This window comes from Engraulis encrasicolus, chromosome 17, assembly GCF_034702125.1.
Source record: "Engraulis encrasicolus isolate BLACKSEA-1 chromosome 17, IST_EnEncr_1.0, whole genome shotgun sequence".
Lineage (NCBI taxonomy): Eukaryota > Metazoa > Chordata > Actinopteri > Clupeiformes > Engraulidae > Engraulis > Engraulis encrasicolus.
In genome coordinates, this window is record NC_085873.1 from 3,378,161 (window position 1) to 3,400,660 (window position 22,500).

A 22,500-nucleotide genomic window follows, 5' to 3' on the forward strand; every position below is an offset into this window, starting at 1 on the left:
GATATTTGACGGATGCAAACCCGCAGAGAATCATCGCTGGCCCCACGAGAGGCGAACGGCGGACAGTCGGACCAAGGTCCTGCAGAGCAGAGCCATGTCCGCCTCCCATAGAGACAGACTGCAGTCTTGACCACAAATGCAGATTCATCCTCAGTCATCACACAGACACACACACACACACACTCACACACACACACACCCACACACACACACACACACACACACACACACACACCCACACACAACCTTGGAGCTCGACACACACAGCGTTGGAGCTTGACACACATGACCTCGGAGTTTGTACTGAAGGGCTGACCCGTCTCTGCTCATTACTGATGCGTTATCATTCTTTTTTTCCAAGGAAGGTAGTTTGGTAGATCAAGGATTTAAAACAGTACAGTATATATAGGAATTTCAGATAGTTACAGGCAAGTTTGGAAAGCCAAATATTTTTTAGTAAAGGTACCTACATTTTTAATTATATTTGAAACCTCTAAAGACTTTGTTTTAAGGAGCTAAAAAAAAAGAAAAGAAAAGCCCAACCCCAATGCCCCATGTCAACCGCTGCGTTGAAATGGAATTTGAAATAAAGTGACTTTTAAGATATTCCAACCCTGTCAGTTGCTCTTGCGTCCTACATTTGACCGTCAACTCTGTTGCTGCCTTCATTTTCTCTGAAAAATCCTGGCACTGACGATACTACTGACGATAATTCTGGTTTCTGGCTGAACGCACGTTGATGCCAATACCTTGGAACAATGTGCCAGAGCCAATCACTGTGCCAGTGCCACGAGCCTACTCACACTGTTTTTATTGTTTATTGCTACAAAACATGGGGCTATATTTGCTGAAATTAAATACTCAGGGACTTGTTTTCTGATGTGTGTCTTTGATTTTGAACTACTTTCTGATCATAATGCCAAACACATCATACAACAACAGTGCATGCCATGCACTTCCAAAAATGATCTTAAGGTAGGCCTACATCTTGAAGTTTGTTGTTTCAGTAGAAGCACATGCAGCAGCCATGGCCATGACGGAAATTGCATGTGTACTCGGGTATCTCTGGCTTTGCTACATCCGCATGAGATCAACGGCAAAAAAAATCCAGACCCGACATTGCATCAAAGACCATTTTTCTCGAGTCTAAGGTCAGGATTCCTGAGAAAATGAAGACAACATGTCACTTTTTTTGACCTTTGAGAGTGTGTGTGACCTTCAGGACTGACCTCAGTCCACCGCTCTATCACACCTGAGAGGCTGACTCTGGCCTCAACCATCGTTAGCTTTCACTGTTACTATGGTGCATGTTTGATGTAGTTGTGATGTTAGCTTTGACTATGTTTGATACCCAGATTGGTTCCTACTGTACTGACTGCAGCTTGTTCAAATGCTAACATGATACATTTAGGCTAGCTGCAGCAATCCATTGCCATGGTAATCTAGTCATGACACTAGGGGTTCTTTCAAATATGCGGACTCCTTCCTCAGCTTGTGCTTGTGGCCTTGCGTTTCGCCGACGTCCCGCTTCTGTGGAGACAACACATTTTGGGGGACTATTCTCCATTCACCCTCTGCAAATGAAAAAATGGCATTAGAATTGTGATATTGAAATACACTTCTGTCATCAGTGACATCATCACCAGGCCACAAGCAGGCAAGGGAGGACGGGAGTCAGGATATTAGAAAGAGTCCATGGACTTGAGTCAACACGCACGTACACACAGGCGTCTATCTCGTTATCTGACCTCTCATCCTCACCTTGCTCACAGCCCATCCCCACGGGCCACACAGTGAAATTTTGCTTCGTTGTCATTGTTTTTCAATGGAGCAATGCTTTGATAACACCCTGCCTCTGTGGAGAAAACAAAAAAAGTTTTTCCAGCCATTATTGTGATTTAGTTTTCTATTTTTTTAGTACAAAGGGCCATGTGAGTGATGTAAATGTGCTAAAAGCTTTTTAGGCTAGTTCGTGATGAAGCAGTGACTCTTTTGCTAGGCAGAGCGCCTGCACACTTTGCCAGTTTGATGCATTCTGGTTAGAGAATTTTCTAACCAGAATGCATCAAACTGGCAAATTGGGCATGTACGCTGCCTAGCAAAAGCATGACTGCTTCATCACATACTGGGCTCGTTCGTGACGAAGCAGTGCTGCTTTTGCTAGGCAGTGGGCATGCGCACTTTGCCAGTTTGATACATTCTGGTTAGAATTTTCTAACCACAATGCATCAAACCGTCAAAGTGCACACGCGTGCTGCCTAGCAAAAGCATGACTGCTTCATCACGAACGAGCCTACTAACCAATTGATAGAGCAACTGACGTGATCAGTTTAGAACAATGGGCTTTAAACCCCGCCCATTCATGCTGCTGAAGGTTAAATGGCACTGCCATTTGTTTTTAGTTAATCATCTTGACGCTTGCCTTAGCTTGGTAGTGAAAATGAGCCATTATAGGTGAAGTAACATACGACTGATTCGGTTAGTAGAAAATCACTCTTGCAAAAGATGTCCTCTTCTGGTGTGTTGAGTCTCACGTCTTGCACTTTGTGAGACAGACTACATCAGTAGTTCTAAACCTTTTATGAATAAACGCCCCCTCGACCTCCTCATAAACCTCCCAATTCCCCCTTGGTCTCATCATCAGCCTAAAAAGGCCCCTCTTAGTATTAAAAAATAAAATACACTAGAGCTCTAATGCCTCCCAATGGCAACTAGTTTAAGCGCCGCCCCCTTCTTGGCAAGCAAACCAGCTCATTATGGCGTTTTAGTCAACCCGTAACTACAGTTTTCCACAAAGTATACTTACCATTGGCTTGGCAACTTATCACTCCAAATGTTCTACACATTGTAACGCAAATTTGATTTCTTTTTGCCCCCACCCACTCACACACACACACACACACACACACACCATTAAAAGACTATTAGAAAAATTATAGAAAAATAAATAAACAGCTACCCAACCCAAATATAAATAACCCAAAGTCATACCCGTCATGGGCTCATGTGATAGTGCAGGTTCATCTAAGTTTAGGAACATTTCATATAGATTTTACCATTTGGTATTTTTTTCTAGAAGATTCCACGAGGGTCCAAATTATTTTTCAAAGTAACATTTATGAATCACTTCTGTGCAGTAATATTGCACAATCACTGGATTGGCTCCCTGTGCCAAAGCCAAGGTCTACAAAGTTGCTTCAGGGTCAGCTTGAGCTTATTTGAAGGCTATGAAACCATGTTCTGTCTGGGATGTTGCATTCCTCCAATGGCAACAATCTTGCCATGCTTATCATCCATGGTGTCTAACATTCACTCATCAGTAGCGTCCATTGAGATCAAGTCTCTGTGGGACTGTTGTATGGCTCATCCAGTTTCCGAGTCTCTGTTGGGCTTACGACGAGTCATTCTGAAGCCATTTGTAGTGAAGAAGTGGTAAGTGGGCTCACACGGCTTTGAAACAATAGCCTTGTCACGACCACAGGGGGCATGGCTGTCCTCCCTGCTGGTTCCTTGGTCTTTCTGTAGGCCTATGTGTTTCAGGTGCAAGGTTGTTGGCAGGTGCGCTGACTGCTGATTGGTCATCAGTGGAGATGGTGCGCAGGAACACCAAACCCCTTTAAAAACTACACCATCTTCCAATGTCAAGTGTTCTAGCCTTAGTGCATGAAACGCCTAGTGCTGGGATTGGCCACTTTCATGGTCAGGAGGGCCACATTTTGTTCATCGCCACCATCGGAGGGCCTCCTGACCACGGATCTGACGGCAACTTTCAGATTCAAATTGTAGGTGGTTGCTCACTGACCGCTGAAATTGTTTTCAGATAATTTCAACAGATTAATGCACGCCGTACCTCCAGTAGCACGCTGTAATATTGAAAAATTATTAACCATAGTACTACAATACTATGACATAGTCCTTTAGGGCCTTTAGTAATGCACTATGGTCATTGCCATTCTGGTAACAGCAAATTTATAACGCTGTGTCTTAACTAGTGTTGCACCGATACCGATACCAGTATCGGTGGATCAGGACTAAAATGTATCGGTATCGGTATCGGCGAGTACCAACAAATAGGGCACGATACCATTTACAGGTGCTTTTATGACACTTAAACAGCCTTGAATTTGGTTATTTCATGGAGGTATTTAAAAAGTATAAAAAGTTTTGCTGGATGCACTTTGTATTAGTCTAAAACACACAGTTTGGAAAAATCTATATGAAATGTTCCATAACCTCCTTTGTCTCTCTGTCTGTCTCTCTCTCTCTCACACAGACACACACACTTTTGTGACGGTGACCTCAACTTCCTTCACGCCCAAAATGTGTGTGTGTGGTACCATGGTATGAAACTATACTCTGTTTGTCTACACTTATGTGAGTTATAGCTTGAAAAAATATATGGGAAAAGCAAGTAATGACAAAGTCATGTAAAAAAGCATGTCCAGACATAATCCACAAAGCTGGGCTGAAGAAGGAGAGTTGTTTTTCAACGGGATCAGTAAGCGGAAGCAGAAATATTCTAGTAAGAGGAGATAGAACAGGTACATAGAAATTAACGGTGAAGATTCGTAACGCAAATATGGCGTCTACCCGCACATCTCCCGCCTTTCTGGTAACAAGAGCCAATGTGCCTGCTGAGCTGCGTTGCCAGTGATCCAATCATCTGGCTGCATCGGCGCACGCGAAATTATGCACATGCTCAGTTTTGAAAAGCCGTTGCTCTCGTGCCGTTATGGAACTACTGCGCCTGCGCTCTGTCAAAAAAACCGTGAGAAAAGTGGCTCAAAAAGCTTTATTTTGACTCGTATGACACAACCAAGTAGTCTAGATTGATCAGTTTTTCACGGTCGTTTCAACCATATAGTTTTCACAACCGCTGGGTTCCCCTCCGTCCTATACTCAGTTTCCCCATTCATTTTTCCCATTGACTCTCAGATCTGGTCTACTTAATCGCGAAATAGCACCCCGGAGGCGTCACCAAGATGGCCGCCATATGTCCCCTCTCATTCTAGAATCTCTCTGGCGGAAGAGTGTGTGCGTCACCTCATCTCTGACGTCAGACTGGTTATAAAGCTAGCTCGAGCGCCACCATCTTCATTACTTTTCATCGGGGTTCCAGCGCCGCACGCTAGGACTCTGCAACACGTTGGTTTACCGTCGGTTTAGGGCCAGAGTAGTGTCGCCATGGCAGATAAAATGGATATGTCTTTAGATGATATCATCAAACAGAATAAGCAGCGAGGTGGCGGTCGGGGTGGAAGAGGGGGCCGCGGCAGAGGAGGTCCAGGCGGGGGTCGCGGTGGCGTCGGCCGGGGAGGCTCCGGTGGCTTTGGAGGCCGAGGTGGAGGATCTGGCCCAATGAGGAATCGACAGAACCTGAGCCGCGGTAGAAGCAGACCAACGCCGTACAGCAGGGTATGAGAAAATGCAGAAATTGGCAGAGAAAGAGGAAAGAGCCTTGGGCAGCCACCATTGCCTTGGTGAAGTCCTTTTTCTATAAGCTTGCTAGCAAAACACGACGGCTAGCTTGCTAGTCAGCTGTTCTTCATGTTCCTGGAGTTTCTCAGGAGTAGTGTTGAGGCGAAGCTATTTAATTGGCATTTAAGTTAAGAAGGCATACAATGCATAATGTTTTTCTCTCTCGACCTGTTTGTTGTGAATCACCTTACAAAGATTTGGAAAGGAGCGAGTAGGCTAACGTCTCGCCCTGGCAAGGGTTAGCTAGCTCAATGGCTAACCTTGCATTGCTAAAGTCAGCGCCATTTTGGATGCAGTTTCTCTCCACCATCGAATGATTGTTTCCGAGTACGGCATTTCTTTGAGATCACAGCAGCCCATCTGGTCGACCGCAGATCGCCAAGAGGAAAAGCTGAAACTGGAAGCCGTTTTTCTCCTTTTACCCAAGCCACTGGCCACACTCAAGATGGGAGTCCTTTGTTTGGGAGGGGTTCGCTAGCCACACGCCATTGAGCGGCGCCAAATTTGCTAGCGGCAGCTAGCTTGCTGAAAGCTAACGGCTCTTCAAAAGAAAGCTTTGAATGAACTGTACATCTCCCTGGCCAACAATTCACCAACTTTAAGTTTAGTAGCGAAGTCATCAATGCCCCCTCCCATGTTACCCATTTCCACACGGGCTAAAGCTACACCAAAATGGCGTGTTTTCAAAATGGACGCTCCTCTGTGCTGCGTTTGCTCACAGCCATCTAGACCAGCTGCATCCCTTACCAGTAGGCCCAACTCATGGACACTAATCCACGGCGCATTTGGCCGACGGAGGATCTTCTTGGCTATGCGACCACCGACCGGGGCCAGCGCTCTTCTTGTCGACGACTACAGCGGTTCGACACGGAGCTGCCGTCCTCGGCAGTGGCGCTGGAGGCACAGCGACAGGGGCACCTCCGCGGAGTTGGTGGTGGCTAGCTTAGCTAGCTACACTGCGGGCAGACAGATTTTTGGCATTTTCTGGGGTAACTGGCGCCACCATCTACCCTTAGACGGCTTCATGGACATTGATACATTATATGTAGCTGAGCCATGAATATCTGGGCTAGACATAAGTGCACCAAACATGTAAATCCTGCTAGTGGCTTGGAGGGAGGGTATGGGGGCGGGTGACTGAATGTAAGGGGTTCTGCACATGCTAGTTAGCATATTATCCTGTTTGCCCATGAAGACCTCTTCTGTGTTGTAATGAGCACATTCATTTAGCATTGATTCAGTTTGCCTCTGAAGTATGTTATACATGTTTCCTATTGTATATTGCCTGTGTTTTGTATGCCTGCGTCACCACTGAGTCCTGCAGTGAATGGGGTTGGCATATCAACAACCGAGCTGGCTGGCACCGGCTTTGGACCACCCGACTAATCCCCCATCCCTGCCTACTTGCACACACTTAAACATGCACATAGTCCTTGGACCCATATACTTCCATTACCACATGCAAACACCCTACTCCCCAAACCCGCCCTGCCAGCCTCAGCATCTACCTTCCTCTCCCTCCCTTCCTCACCCCCTGGGCATCGGACCGTGAGGTGACCAGACAGTCGGGCAGGGTAGAGGACCAGGCAGTCAGCAGTCGCGCTCTCTTGTGTGCTGTGTTGCAGCCTAAGAATCTCCCGGACAAGTGGCAGCACGACATGTTCGACACGGGCTACAGCGGCGGCATGGGAGGCGGCGGAGGAGGGGGCGCCGGCGTGGAGACCGGAGGGAAACTGCTCGTCTCCAACCTCGACTTTGGAGTGTCTGACGCGGACATCCAGGTAACGTTCAACACCCACCACATGGCTTTGGACCACCCTGTCACCTGTTGGCACACCTATTTGCAAGCACTTTAATTATGTGAACAGCTTACTGTGCATGTTGTACAATGCCAAACTAGCTGCTGCTGAACATTTGTTATAACACCCACTACAGTCACGGTTAGGCTCAAAAGGCTCTCTGCTCCGCTGCAGTTTAAACTTTTATTACCTTTTGAGGTGTCAACCCAGCTATAGCTACTCACCACTGCTGGCTTTTATTTTCCAGTTGGCTGTTTGATTGTTCCCCTTTGTGTTAGGTGTGAGTTATAAATTGAGTCACTATTAGGGCACACATAGTGCTTTCTGTGGTTACAGTCTGTGTTCTCAACTGGTTTCTTTCCCTTAGGCGCATCAGGGCAGTGTGACCAGATTCCACAGTAACATGTACAACAAGCTATTGTCTTTACCGTCACAGACAGCCATAGGTGCTTTTGACCCACTTAGCTGTGTAGTGAGTGGAGGGTGGGGTGCGTCAACATGCCTGTGTAATGGAGCAGTTTAGTGAGACCAGTGTAGTCAGAAAAACAGCTGTTTTAGTTTGTGTAGACAGTGCGGAAGGAATCAAGCATTCGTAAGCATATGTGGTGAAGCAGTGTGGTTCCTAAAGAGTATACAGCCCCACCTAAGTATGGGGACCTGAGGGGAGAGTACATGGTTTGTCTGGTTTGCTGTCTTGAGTGGTTGCAGGGTAGCAGGGGTGAAAATGGTGACTTGTCGAGTACACAGTGTATGACAATCAATCACAAAGCCACATTACCAGTGCTGTTCCGTTCTTTTGCTGTGTGTGTATGTTCCAGAAGAGCCATTTGCTCTGTCTGCCAACTCTTGGAAATTGAGTGTGTGTCTCTTGCCGTTCGCAGGAGCTGTTTGCAGAGTTCGGGACCCTGAAGAAGGCAGCGGTGCACTACGACCGATCGGGGCGGAGCCTGGGCACGGCGGACGTTCACTTTGAGAGGAGAGCCGATGCCCTCAAGGCCATGAAGCAGTATAACGGAGTCCCCCTCGATGGTGAGTGCCTCTAAAACCTTAACTGCACATGTGTAGCATGGTGTATCAGGCCATGAACAGAAGTGGAAAACCCCTGCCACATATTTGCTCTAGCTGATCCTGATAACCGCATGCCTTAAGCCAGGCTGAAGAGTTGGTGAAATCACCCGTGTTGAGGGCACATGCAGAAAGAACACTCAAGCAGGACTGTCAGTCCAGTTTTATCACCACTGGCCATGAATTGGTATAAAATTGTACCCTGGACAGTATGTCCCTATCAGCACATCAACTAAGAGGCACAGCACTCCCACCCCACCCCCATTTTATGTCTAAAAATGTTAAATGATACAAATTACATTTGTTTATTCAAAATGTGTTTTTATTGCTATTCCAGGGCGACCAATGAACATTCAACTCGTCACATCACAGATCGACACACAGAGGAGGCCCATGCAAGGGTAAGCACACATTACCACTGAGGCACATGCGTGTGTGAGGGATACAGGGCTGATAGTATTCAGGCTCCATGCCTGATTTCAGACTTGACAGAGTTTGCAAAAATAAAAACATTGATGATGATTAGCCATTAGGTTAATCTTATCTCAGAAAATGTCACAGGTTCAGGCTTTTCTTCTACTATTAGGCTTGAATAATGGTCATACACAGGCTATTAAATGTTTGAATAATGTGTCAAAATAGGCCTACGTTACGTCACTATGCAGTATCTTGTCGTCGTCGTTAGAGCGGGGGGAAAAGTTCAGGCTCAGGATTTTTCACCATAACCCCTGGGGATATCTTTCCTGTCTAGATAGGCTACAAGAACTTGCATAGCATAGTGTTTGGCTTGGTTTAGTGGAGGAATAGCAAGCCACACCCATGATCCACAAATGATCCTTTACATTGTGGTTGGGTGGCTCTTCAAAGGTTTTTGTCGTCAGGCGTCCTTTTGTAAGTACATGAGCTGCCTGTAACTGACAGGGTTCCTTCCCACTAGTCATGGAAGTCCTGGAATATAATGGAAATTCAAATTCAAGAGATTTTTCCACTCATTGAATTCAAGTATTTTGCCTGTGCAGTCACTCAAAATAATGGAAAAAAGGAGGCACAAACAAGACTTGTGTGAAAAAGTGTATTGAAGCCGAAAATATACAACAGAAGCCTGTGCAGTCACAGAATCATGGCATTTTAACACTATTTTGCATTTGTTTTGTCAAACACTTATTGCAACATTATAGAATACAATAACATCAAAACTTCTCAATTCAGGCAAAAATGCCTGCCAAATTCAGGACAGATGCTTGAAAATGGCAATTTGAAAGCTGACTTTCTATTTAGAAACTGTGTCTGAGTGAGCGTACAGCCCTTTCTTGGTGCCATGTATTGACTGCTCTGTGTGCTGTGTATTCCAGGCTGAACCGCGGCGGTGGTGGAGGCATGAGCCGGGGCCGAATGGGAGGCTTCGGGGGTATGCAGCGAGGCAGGGGAGGCCGAGGTGGAGGATCCAGAGGCCGGGGAAGGGGCGGGCGAGGCGCAGGAGCAGGAGGAAGCAAACAGCAGCTCTCAGCCGAGGAGCTGGACGCACAGCTAGACGCCTATAACGCCAGGGTAAGCATGACACCCACATGGATCTCTACATCGCAAGTGTGAAGAGCGCATGTACCGACGCCTTCAACACCAGAGGGAGGATGTAACTTACTCACAGACTCGCGGAATGCCAGTCTTACACACACACACACACACACACACACACACACACACACACACACACACACACACACACACACACACACACACCTGGACTTTTGTGCCATGGTGAGGCTGTGACATACACATCTAGGTGCCACATACCAACGTGCCCAGCAAGACCTGTACACCCATTTTGCCTTCAGTCCAATATTTCGTGTATTGCCTATGCATGTGGGTGCTCATCGTTTTGTGTGTTGCTAATGGTGTGTCTTGGTCTGTTCCTCTCTCTGCAGATGGATACCACATAAGTGCCCAAAGCCCTCACTTCACTTCAGTTCGGCCTGTCCAACCAGTTGATGGCCGTGGTCGTCACGGATACAGCGCTGGACAATTTCAGAGTTTTTTTTTTCCAGCTGACGTCTTGAGATGTTACTATAAAAATGTGTATCGTTATTGCTCCTTTTAACGCTCCGGGATGTTTTTTACCTATTGCTCTTTGTTTTTATTTTTCATTATTTTGGTTTTGATTTTTCAAAAAAAGGAAAAAAAAGAATAGTGGTCTTGACTGTAGGGTTTTAAATGGGGGGTGTACTGGTTGTGTTAGTTCTCCCCCTCTCCCACCACCCCTTGTAGATCATTGGAATAAACCTACAGTTGTGTATTACATAAAACATTGCCTCTTTGCTTTTTGTGTGTGACTCAGTGTGGGGGTGTTGTGAAAGTAAAGCAGTGGAAAAGTTGAGCAGCTCTCCTCCAGGACTGCTGGTGTGAGGCTGAGCTTTTGAGGGCACCAACAGTGCTTAATACTGAGACTTTCACAATTGTGTGTGACCACTCTGTGGAAACCAAGAAGTGGGTAAAAGGTCAGTTGAGACTGGATGGGGAAAGATGTTTATCAGCTGTTTTCAATGGTACGGGTCTGGCAGATAACACCACTTTAATTACATGGACTAACTACATGCCTAAGGTTTCACAAATCTGTACTCTTTAATGGATAATGGATTAATTCACATTACGCAAGTTGAATTCCCCTTGTATAGCTTTCATGTTAGATTTAGATGTTACATCACCATGCAAAAGGGCGAGGACGCATGTGTGTTTAATGTGCTTCTAACTTTTGGCAAATACAGCTAGTGGCCACTAGGGGTCTACAGTGTGCCACAGAGCCATTACTGAGCTGTTGAGTGCCATAGAATACCAGGGTTTTATTATTTTTTTTAAGTGCAATATTCTTACACTTCACCCAAATGTCTTTGAAGTGTGATTTTCTAACATATTGCAAGTACACTTTTTCTAAGTGCACCATGATTGTACTTCACCCAAATATCTTCAAAGTGTGCTTACACAAAGTGCATTTACCCATCATGCACCATCATACATGTCCCATCACGCAATGCACTTGGAGCTAAATTTCTCAAACAGAAAGCCATTTATCCTGAAGGAATGTCTTTGGTTTGCATGAAAATATTACTCATTGATACATTCTGTGTTTATTGTGGGAGTTTTAAAAATTTGAAGTGGTACACAAAAAATGACCATGTTCCCACCGTCATTATGATGGTCACGTATATGTTCTGGTATATATAGGCTCACACTTCCCATGGTAACATGGTGGGAGGTAAGTTGGAACTAGTTGCTCAAACAAAAAATAGAGGGTTACCATAAGTAAGCAATTCATGTGATCAACTGCAGAAAGGTGGAACAAGATTGAAATAAAGTGAAATGTGTATCTGAAATCTCTGTAACAATGCATTGATTGTAAATGGCATGCGTATTGTATCACTACTGTGACATGTGGCTGTGACTGAGTAATGTACAAGCTCTGAGGACCAGCGTGGATTATGGTATTACATTTATATTATTTAATGTACTTGGGAGTGTACTGTAAATATACTTCAAGCATACCTGTTATACATTTACAATACTAAATATGATATACTTTTTACAGACTTAAAATGTTCCAATGTAGTCCAAAGAAGCATGAAGTTAATATACTTTTATTGAACTTCTAGTAACAATAAAATGTTATAGAAGTGTACTCAAGCACACTCTTAATGCCATACGAATGCATGAAAAGCGTGTTTGGAGCGTACTTTCAAAAGTATGCTTGTAGTGCACTTAAAGTTGTCCAAAAGCGGTGCCAATTTAGCATCCTCAGTGTGCTGCAAGTGTGCTGAAGTACTGCTTTAGTAGTGCTTCAGCGCACTAATAGTGCAATGAAGCGCACTTTAAATCGCTGAAAATAGTACACTTTGTACTAAGTACGGTCAAAAAAAGTACACTTTAAGTATATGGGTTTTTCACCTGGGTACATTTGCTCAGAAAAAACTGCTTGTTCAGGCACAATCTGAGTTCCCACTGGCAGGGGAACTCCACCCACTTTGTCGGAAATCAATTAACTTTGAGCATCTCCAACGGTCCTGGGTAGAGGCGTGTTCAAGGCAGTGACGTGGTTTAAGCAGAGACGTTCTATTGAGGCAGTCGGTTCATATGCAAAATAGGGAGGCGGAGCTCTCGGAGGGTCACAGGCAGCCTCAAAATGAATGGCAGTGAACGAGGAGCCCTTGTATTGAAGGATAAAACTAGCTGTTTTTAACTAATAATCGTCCAAGGAAACTTCCTTCAAAGTTCACAGCCTGCCTCGTGAATTCAGGGAAATGACAAAAAAGTGGGATAATCATACATACATCCAGATCACCACGAGCACTTGTAGAATCCACAGTCCCCCCCTATCAGCTCAGTTTGACAGCTGTCAGAACGCACCCAGCGAGCGGGGCATTCGGAGGGTACACTATTTACAGCCTTCTCGCTATTTAACCCATGCCTGCAGTTAGGGGCGCTATCGAGACGAGAGTGCAGCCCATTCATTCTGAATGTAATCTGCAGTCCTCCGTTGGCGCCCCTACAGTGCAGTACCTGGCGAGTGGAACCTCTCGTAATACAACTTCTCCTAGAGCGTTTTCACAGCTGTCAAACTGAGCTGATGGGGGGGACTGTGGATTCTACAAGTGCTCGTGGTCATCTGGATGCACGTATGCTTGTCCCACTTTTTTGTCATTTCCCTGAATTCACGAGGCAGACTGTTAACTTTGAAGGAAGTTTCCTCGGACGATTACAAGTTTAAAACAGCGAGTTTTATCCTTCCATACGCTGGCTTCTCGTTCACTGCCATTCATTTTGAGGCTGCCTGTGACCCTCCGAGTGCTCCGCCTCCCTATTTTGCATATGAACCGACTGCCTCAATTGGGACTGAGGGTTTAGACTCTATTGGTTTAAACTTTGGCTCAGCCTTTTCTGCCCTGGACCAGTAGCAAACCAAGGAAGGTGGATCAACCATGCTGTTTGAGAACGTTAGTGTTATGCTCTTGGTCAGACCAAGTATCGAAGAGATTTGAAAGTCATGACAATCAGGCTAGACACCTCCTCCACCTGCTCGGAGGCTCTGTAAGTGAAAAATTGTCTATAGGCCCGTCCCCCAAAATCTCCTCGTGGGAGCGCCAAGCAGTCAGCCTCACCGTGGTACCAGCAAAAATAATTCAAAAGGGCCCCATCCAGTGTAGTGCCCACTACCCAGACAATTTTGGGGGGCAGGTGCTGAAGTGGGGGTATTGGGGGCATGTGGAACTTCCAGCTGCCTTATTAGGCTATAGAGGCTACATATATTGGGGCATTATTGTAACATTCTTTTGATTGTGAAGCATTTGTAGATTATTATGTTGACATGGACCACAGTACATTGTGACAAAAAAACTTCAAAAAAGAACTTTGAAAATTGGCTTTTTTTTGTCCAGTTGGGCAAAGGGGCAAGTGCTTCAGCACCACCTTGTCCCAGTCTGTGCATACCTGTGGCACCATGTCTTGCCTTGTAGGGCCCCAAAAAGTACCGCTGCTGTAACTGCCATGAAAATCCTGAAGTGCTGCTCACTTAAGAACCACTGACATCATTTTAAAGCTTTTAAAACAAGTAAATGTCCCTTCAATGTTACAGATTGGGCTATAGGCCTACTACTGTGCTGTTCTTGAGGCTGACTGTTTAGGGAAGTTATAGGACCATCACCATTCATTGTCTATTGCGAAACCCAACGGTCGAAAAGAAACAGCTCGATCTGCAGGATGTAAAAAAAATGTATGAAAATTCATGACAAAATGATCAGCAGAATTCCACAGCTCTCTGTAGTTTATGGAGAAGTGTAGAGCTGATATAGCACAAATCCACATCATACAAATCAGCTCATGACCTTTGCAGTGTCGATTGTAAGGAAACTTTTGCGTGTGTTCACTTGCACAGACTGAGCCTTAAACTGTAAAGCAGGCGTTCCCAACCTTGAGGCCCACATGAAGTGTTCATATAAATGTTCAGGCCCACCTGCTACCCTATACAAATAAAACTAAAATGAATCAACATCAACACACAAAAACATGATTTTTGATTTTTAGAAAATGATTTCCACATGGAATATCCGGAATAACTCTACTTCAAATAAGCTCCAGCCCACAGTTTGAGAATCACTGCAGGGAGAGCATAGAGCACGAGAGCAGGCATGCTCAGACGCGTGCACGCCAAAAACATTCATGCTTCACACTGCTCGTGCCCGCCTGGAACCGACAGCATTTTGACGTGCGCGCCTCCTCATTCCCGGAAGCGTGTCGAAGTCTGGCATCGCCTCTCCCTCATCGCGCCATTGAAAGCCCGCAGACTCACAGAAGCGCATAGTTTTAACGGTAAGCAGCTTTCTCACTTTTCGCCTTTTATGTGTTTATACAGTGGTTCCGTTGTGAGTAAGAAGCAACTGATTAAAACGTATCTCGTACTCTCACTTTTGGTCTTTCAAAATGTTTCTTCTGTGCTCGTGGCAGACGAACTTGTTAACATGAACTTCTCTATCCACACCACACACTTGTTTCCTGTTTTATGTGCTTGATAGCAAACTGTTGCAAAGTCGCATTGATGCATAAAACACGTTTTGAGTGACGTGTATGGTGATGGTCCACTAGTCTACTTGCATTTCTTTGAAAGAAACGCGGGCAGGTGAGTCGAGTCTGAACTTGCTGTTTGGCTTTTGTCTGCCTGGACTGGGACTGCGTTAGCTACGGTTAGCAGGCTAATTTCAAATCGCACTTGGAGTTGATGTCTGATCTTTGTTTGGCGACCGGGATTAAACAGGGGGAGAGCCTTCCCTCTCGATATAATGGACCGTCAGAATGGGCATTTAGAAACTTTGAACCTTGCCTACGTCGCCGCTTCTGCGGAATGGTAGCCTTGTTTTTTGGGACCCGTGCGAAAGTGGAAGTTTCGAATAGGAGATGTCCTGTGTCAAAGCAGCTTACATTACGCTACAATATGATTACGGCATAAGTTTGTAAAGCGATTAGTTGATTGATTTCAGTATGCATGTTGTGATATGCGACCCGATGGTGGTTTTGTATGTTGACCTCATAGCTGTAGTGAAGTGGGGAGTTGTAAAATCATGAGGGGAAAGGTGCCTCGCCCGGCGGGCAGTTCTTCAACAAGGTGCTGAAACTCACCGCCCTCCTAGATGCAGCAAGTCTGGTGGGTGGTGGAAACTGATGAAATTGTGTAGTTCTAGCCCATGGGTGAATGTGAAGTATTATTCGAGAAACTGTTTCTGAGTTCAGTTTCGTAGACGCTAAAGCACTTCCTGGAAGACTTTAATTATCAACAGGGTTGGGCAGGTAGTCTCGAGCTGCATTGCTGTCTGATCAATTATCAGTATCAGCGTGACTGAGGTGTACACACATTTGGAGCGTTTTTTTTTCGTAAATGTTTGTCTTTTAATACTGGCTATATTTCAGGAATCGAACTGTTGCCCATGCGCGGGTCCCAACAGGAAGGATGCGGGTTTGTGTGCCTCGAGCGCACTCAGAACTAAAGAACTTTCTTCACTTCGCACTGCTCTGATTCTGTAATCGGGAGCGCATACATGCCTTCCCCCTGGTGCACGTGGCAACTTGAGGAGTATAGAGTGCCGGTAGCTAACTTTTTACTCGTACTGAGTCAGTTTACACAGGCCGTTTGGAAAAATGTGAAGTCCTTACTGGGTCGCATTACTGCTGCTGTGACGTATAGCATAGACGTACAGTGTACACCGTGGCCACCTCGCTGTCATACAGAGAATGACTGCATTGCACTTTGAAAGTTGACGCAGTGGCCCTGGCCCAGACTCGCGCGCTCTTCCTTCCTGTTGGAGTAGTGGCGCGCTGAAACGTTCCAGTTCCTTCTCTCGCCTCTCGGTCATACTCAGGGCGGCGTCTGTCAACTGTTCCTCTATCAACCATGCCAGGAAAGAAAAGGGAAATCTTAACACAATCACTGGCTGTTGTGTTGACTCGCTTTAGTAGACATTTAGCAACATTTAATGTAATTGCTTTAGGCATTGTCTTCTGTTGAAGGTAACCTAATTCAGATACCACTAATGTATTTTGTACAGTGGAGTGGAAATGTAAGTCCTGGGTTAAGCAGCATTCTGGATGTATTGCCGGGCCCCTCACCTCAGCACAGCCATGAGAACCAGTACGGTCTGTTGGTCAGCTAAGGTTGGCACTTCTGACAAAAACATGGACTTTTCAAGCTCAAACAACCCTTTTTTGTGAGCATCCAAAATTCAGTGTCCAATGACTTTAAACATATGATTTCCCCCTGGGAACCCCATTGAAAACCGGCACAATCGGGTGAAACCGGGACAGATGGAAACTAAAGTCAGCATTGTGGGTTAACAGTGTCTGACCCACAACCAAACCAGTCTGTACGCTGTCAGGCTGCCTCGCCTTGTTGATCTTTGACCAGGGAGCCATAGTCTCTTATCTCGAGAAGGCTGAAGACGGCTAAGCAGTCTATGAGACGCGACAGTGGTCACGCTGCGATAAACATTGATTACATTGATTTTTAAAATGTTATTGTTATAATTATTATTGTTGTTGTTATTATTGACACTTTGCAGATGCCTGAAGGTTTTACTTGGTTACAGTCCCTGGAGCAATGTGGGGTTAGGCACCTGCTCAAGCCATGGATGAAGGTGTAGCATGCCACCCACATTTGTCCTTTTTGATACAGGATTTGAATGCACAACCTTTCCAAGTTCCCAGTTCCCCGAGTATTAGAGCATGGTTGCTCTGTGGTCTTCTTTGACTGGCACCATGCCCACGGTCAAGTGTTGTCCTTGTCCTGACACGCTGGTGAAATCCTCTACTAGGTCCAATTAAAACCACCTGCATCAGGTCTTAACTCTTGACCTGCAAACTTTAACTCATTTCCCTCCGAGATCTCGCCATTGTATGTGTCTTTCACAAAGACTGATTCTAAAGAGAGGGCTTCTAAAGTGCCCCCCCCCCTCTACCCTGACCAATGATGTCAGATCCTAGTCTTCATCAACACACTTTCCCCATCAGACATCAGGAGCTGTATGAAAGTTTGTAAATGTACTGTAGTAATGGCGATGATGTAATATGGGAGTGGCCATGCTAATAACGCCCCCCCCTGTGTGTGTGTGTGGCTGCGCAGTGCTGTTTTGCACACAAGCGTGTGACGCCATGCAGTAAATATGCCTCTTGTTTTCAAGCCCTAGTTGAATGTGGGGAGGAGGTGCCATTTGGACGGATGCAGGCACACACACACACACACACACACACACACACACACTTATGCACTCGCTCTTATGTACAACCACATGGATAGCATGCACACACACACACACACACACACACACACACACACACACACACACACACACACACACACACACACACACAGGTGCTAGTAAGTGTTCCACTTTGGCTTCCCACACAACACACACACACTACTGCTTTCCTTTCTTAAAATCCATTATTGAATGGCCTATTGTTCTCAAGCGCGCGCGCCTGCCTGCGCGCCTGCTTCTGTGGCGTGCATTGATATGTATTTGGAAGCAGGAGTTCAAACATGTCTTTTTAAGGTTTTTTAAAGGTGTGTGTGTGTGTGTGTGCGCGCGCGCATATGCGTGTGTGTGGAAGCAAAGGTTCAAAAATGGCTTCCGATGCTCTGACCTCCACAGAGGGCATCTGGTCCACAAAGAGCACTGTTTGCGTATGTGTGTGTGTGTGTGTGCGTGTGCGTGCGTGTGTGTGTCTTGTCTGTGGAGGGCATCTGTAGTGCAGAGCAGATGTGGCACAGGAAGTTACCACACAGAAACAGGAAGTGAGCACACAGAAGCAGGAAGTCAGACCCCCCAGACACGCACATACACATTCTTCTATAGCAGAGGTCCCATAACTTACACCTCATACACACACCTAGATCTAGTTTACGTCTCCCAGAGGCCCTCTCGACATGCGATCTACTCATGGGCGTGAAATTCCGAATAAAAACAAATTCTCAACGAAAACATCATATAGACACACACTTCATAATTGCGCCGTTAAGTTATTTGGAATTTAAGCTTTACTAAGCCGTAAAAAGTGGGTGGTTTATTCTGTTTTTAATTCCAATTAACTGTTCCTCAATCATGTTAATTCCAATTAACTCGTCCTCAACTGTTCCTCAGCCATGTAGTCTTCTCTCTGCTGTAAAACAATTCCGGTAGTTCCACCCATGCTCGTTGCTACGCGATGACGCAAGAGGCAACGGCACAGACCCAGCACATGCGGTCCCTGTCCGATCAAAAAGCTTTCTGGTCCACAGACGTTTATTCGGAAGGAAAGTAAATTAAAGTGCTTCATGTAACTTGACGGAAAATGATCTTAATTCTGAACGAAACCGATCCATTTATTCAGAATTAAAAACAGCACGTAAACATGGCAAATGCAAATCTATCATAGATATGTTGGCTTATGCTATAGCCCCTGTAGGCGTACTTGGTGGTCATATAGGTCTAGCCTATAGGCTTATATGTAGAGGTGCACTGAAATGAAAATTTGTGACCGAAATCGAATAATAATGAATCACTTGGCCTAATACCGAAACCGAATATTACAATTCAGTCAAAAGTTATCAAAAGTTAGGTTTTTCACTATTTTTAAATATTGCTTAAATCTATGGCTTACAATAAATGTTTAGACATGTTTTTGAATGAAAATTCATGTGTATTTGAAGTCTTCAAATGTTCGAGTAGAACTGGAATTAGTTGAATTAATTCCCATTTTCAATTCATTTTCTATTTGGCCTCCGATTCGACCGCTCAATTGGCTTTCGGCCGAAAATCGAAAGTGTCTTTTTTTGCATTTTCGGCCGAATATTTTCTGCGGCCGAATTTTCGGTGCACCTCTACTTATATGTCCATTTTATTCTCGGTCTCCCCTGCCCACTGTCTGCCTGTCAGTCAGTTGTTACTCCAGGATTGGGCAAGGCAAGTAACTTTCACAAGCAGCTTTCCAACTCCTCTCTCTCTCTCGCTCGCTCGCTCGCTCTCTCTCTCTCTGCTGTTTGTTCTTTATCTCTCGTTTCATGCCTCTCCCCCTCCTTTCCTCTGGGCCACAGGAAGAACTTATTGTGTTATTCTCTGTAACACACACACTGGCTCTCTTTCTCTTGAGCTCGCTCTATCTCTGCATGTCTGTGTGTGTGTGACACAAACCAGGGACAGGAGCAGGAGGGGTGGTGGTTGATAGTGGAAAGTGTGTGTGTGTGTGTGTGTGTGTGTGTGTGTGTGTGTGTGTGTGTGTGTGTGTGTTGAGCTACAGACATGGAACACAGCAGTTTTATTGCACAGGAGGGATAGGTTAGCTGGAACATTAAAGTGTGTACTGTGTACATAGTATGCGAGTTTGTGTGTTTGGATGTGGGTCTTTCTTGGTATATATGTATCAGTCCCTAGAAGAGTGTGTGTGTGTCCATGTGTGTGTGTCCATGTGTGTGTGTCCATGTGTGTGTGCATGCGTGTGTGTCCATGTGTGTGTGTCCATGTGTGTGTCCGCGTGTGTGTCTGCGTGCGTGCGTATGTCCTCTAGTCCAGGGGTTCCCAAACTACCATGCCAAGGCCCCCCAAACACCGGTAGATTCCAGTCAAGGCCCCCTTTACATGGGTCGTGCCGCACTACTTTTCCTGTGCACCCACCACAACCACAGTCCTAGGCCTGTGAGTCAGTGCCCCACTAGGATATATAAAATTAACTAATGGGAATATTGAGTACCTCAATTCTGGTTTATTTTGGTGTACATTAGTTATTCAGTTTTTTCAATAATTTATTTTATTATTCCCCACCAACTTTCCGCGGCCCCCCTATGATCCCTTCACGGCCCCCCAGGGGTCCCCGGCCCCCACTTTGAAAACCACTGCTCTAGTCTGTAGTGTGTTTGTGTTTGTGTGATGGATGGTGAGGTGCATCTCGTCCCAAAATGGAATGTCCCGGAACAAAGGGCTACATGATGTGACCCCAGCCGTCTGCACCGTCTCCGCCTCAGGTGTGTGCGTGCGTGTGCGTGTGCGCGTGCATGCGTGCGTGTGTGCATGCGTGTGCACGTGTGCACGTGTGCATGCGTGCGTGTGCATGTGCGCGCGCGTGTCTTAAGTTATCTGTGCTGGCCCTGCCTTCCTTTGTATTTCTGTCACAGATGCTGGCCTACCAGGAGTGAACTACTTTAGCAATCCCCTTTAATTTATTATTTTCCATATGTAGCCTCTTTCCATTTTGGTTATTTATTTATATATCTGGTTATAGTGTGGCCCACTTTTTAATTATATAAAAAAAAACATTTTTTTACCAAACTACTTAAACAACCCACTTTATTTTTTATTTTCCCTAGATATGTAGCCCCTTTATTGTTTTATTTATTTATTTATTTTATATATTTATTTATGTAGCCCAATTTTTTTTTTTTTACATTTTTGTTTCATTTATTTACTTATTTCTGTACCGATTTAGTTGTCTTGTAGGTGGTTTTATGTCTGTGGTGACTAAGAGTACATTTCATTATCCAACCTCCCATCCTCGACCTGTGCCTGTGGCCTTGTCCTTCCCTGACTCCCCAACTCCGTGGAGAAAACGATAGTTTCCCCCGCTGTCTACCCAGGCTCCGCCCTCGCAGTGACGCAACACCTTTGGCTCTGCTACACTAGCTCAGGAAAAATGCTTGTTCAGGAAGATTCGAGTTCCCACTGACAGGGGAACTCCACCCACTTTGGCGGGAAACAATCAACCAAGCATCTCCAACGGTCCTGGGGAGAGGCGTGTTCAGAGACGTTCTATTGGGACTAAGAAAATATTTGGTTTAAACTTTGGCTCAGCCATTTCTGCCCTCTACTAGTAGCAAAACAAGGGAGGTGGGTTAACCATGCCGTTTCAGAGCGATAGTCGTCATGGTCTTGCCAAGTCTCGAAGTGATTTGAAAGTCATGATGATCAGGCTACCCGCTGTCAGCCTAGCCACAACAACTTTTGGTGGACTTTTTCCCCCCGCATTTGAACTGCGCTTTATCAAGATATTGAATGAAACTTCTGTTGTCACTAGTCAATGACGTCTTTCGTCATCACGAGACCACAAGCCCAAGGGAGGAAGGGAGTTGGGATAACGGATAGAAGAACCCAAGATGGCACTCCTCCTTCACCGAAGACTCACTCCGTGGGAGCGGACTATTTTTGGGAAATTCCAGTGTTATGGATGAGTCAGTTGGACTCAAAATGGCATCAAATGTTCTGGAAGGAAAAATCTGTGTCATGGATGTGACACATCTGAAATCCACATGTTATCTGTGAAATCCATGATAACCCTTTGATTATATGAAAGAACTCTGTATATCAGTTAGACCTATCTCTTAAAGTGATACCGTCCCATTTTTGGAAATAAGCTTATTTTACACCCCCCCTTGAGCTAAATAATAGGGTTTTACCATTCTCCTGTACTTTCAACCGTTCTCTGGGTACAGAAGTGCAAATTTTACCTCCAAGCTAGCAGTTAACATTGAGTCCTATGAGACCAGTTAGCCGCCAGCTGGTCTCATAGGACTCAATGTTAACTGCTAGCATGGAGGTAAAATTTGCACTGCCATACTCAGAGAACGGTTGAAAGTACAGAAGAACGGTAAAGCCCTATTATTTAACTCAAGAGAAGGTTTCATAGAGCATATTTCCAAAACTGGGACAGTATCACTTTAAAGGGGCCCTATTATGGCTGGTGTTTTGCTATTTTATGGATTTTAACGTTGCCTAAATGTCAGCTGCCGTGAAAGTACAGAATTGTGCAAAGAAATTGAAAAAAATCTAAAGCTAAAATAGTGATTGGAGGGACCCATATACTGGTTCAACTCCTTTATCTCTGTGAGGAAAAAATGACTTCCAAAATAACATCAAGGCCTCTCCAAGACTGTTCATTGGATCATGGTCTGGTTGACATTTACATGGAATTGCCCTTTTGCAAACCTCTTCTTAATAAACCTATGTACTTTATTGCAGGTTATTAATTTTTAGACCCTTGATGATGGTCTTCATAGTGAGCAGGTGGCAGTGTTCCTCTGTGTGAGTTGTGGCACAGGTTAGGTGACCTTTCTTTGACCTTCAGAAGACTGGCTTGACCTTCAGGCTGCAGTGGTACCCACACCCTT

At 45.2% G+C, this 22,500-nt stretch overlaps 3 protein-coding genes across 4 annotated transcripts in view; all 3 read left to right on the forward strand.

Moving 5' to 3' along the window:
• Nucleotides 1-606, forward strand: part of mcrip1 (MAPK regulated corepressor interacting protein 1) — a 4,907-nt gene extending 4,301 nt beyond the window's left edge. For both annotated transcript variants that reach the window (XM_063221564.1, XM_063221563.1), the window contains one exon: nucleotides 1-606. This exon is cut by the window's left edge and continues 955 nt beyond it. The gene's annotated coding sequence lies outside the window, so the exon portion shown is untranslated.
• Nucleotides 607-5,096: 4,490 nt separating this feature from the next.
• alyref (Aly/REF export factor) lies at nucleotides 5,097-10,642 on the forward strand. Its single transcript, XM_063221565.1, has 6 exons — nucleotides 5,097-5,415; nucleotides 7,104-7,259; nucleotides 8,159-8,306; nucleotides 8,680-8,743; nucleotides 9,695-9,890; nucleotides 10,265-10,642. The coding sequence occupies exons 1-6, from the start codon at nucleotides 5,185-5,187 to the stop codon at nucleotides 10,277-10,279; spliced, it is 810 nt and encodes a 269-aa protein (XP_063077635.1). The 5' UTR covers nucleotides 5,097-5,184; the 3' UTR covers nucleotides 10,280-10,642.
• A 3,918-nt stretch (nucleotides 10,643-14,560) lies between these two features.
• The window catches only part of arhgdia (Rho GDP dissociation inhibitor (GDI) alpha), a 25,541-nt gene continuing 17,601 nt past the window's right edge, over nucleotides 14,561-22,500 (forward strand). Inside the window, exon 1 of the mRNA XM_063221566.1 lies at nucleotides 14,561-14,693. The gene's annotated coding sequence lies outside the window, so the exon portion shown is untranslated. The remainder of the gene's footprint in view (nucleotides 14,694-22,500) is intronic.

Coding starts and splice junctions, on each gene's coding strand:
- alyref (XM_063221565.1), top strand. CDS start 5,185: ATGGCAGATAAAATGGATATGTCTTTAGATGATATCATCAAACAGAAT. Junction 8,307..8,679: donor TAACGGAGTCCCCCTCGATG/GTGAGTGCCTCT, acceptor TTGCTATTCCAG/GGCGACCAATGAACATTCAA. Junction 8,744..9,694: donor CAGAGGAGGCCCATGCAAGG/GTAAGCACACAT, acceptor TGTGTATTCCAG/GCTGAACCGCGGCGGTGGTG.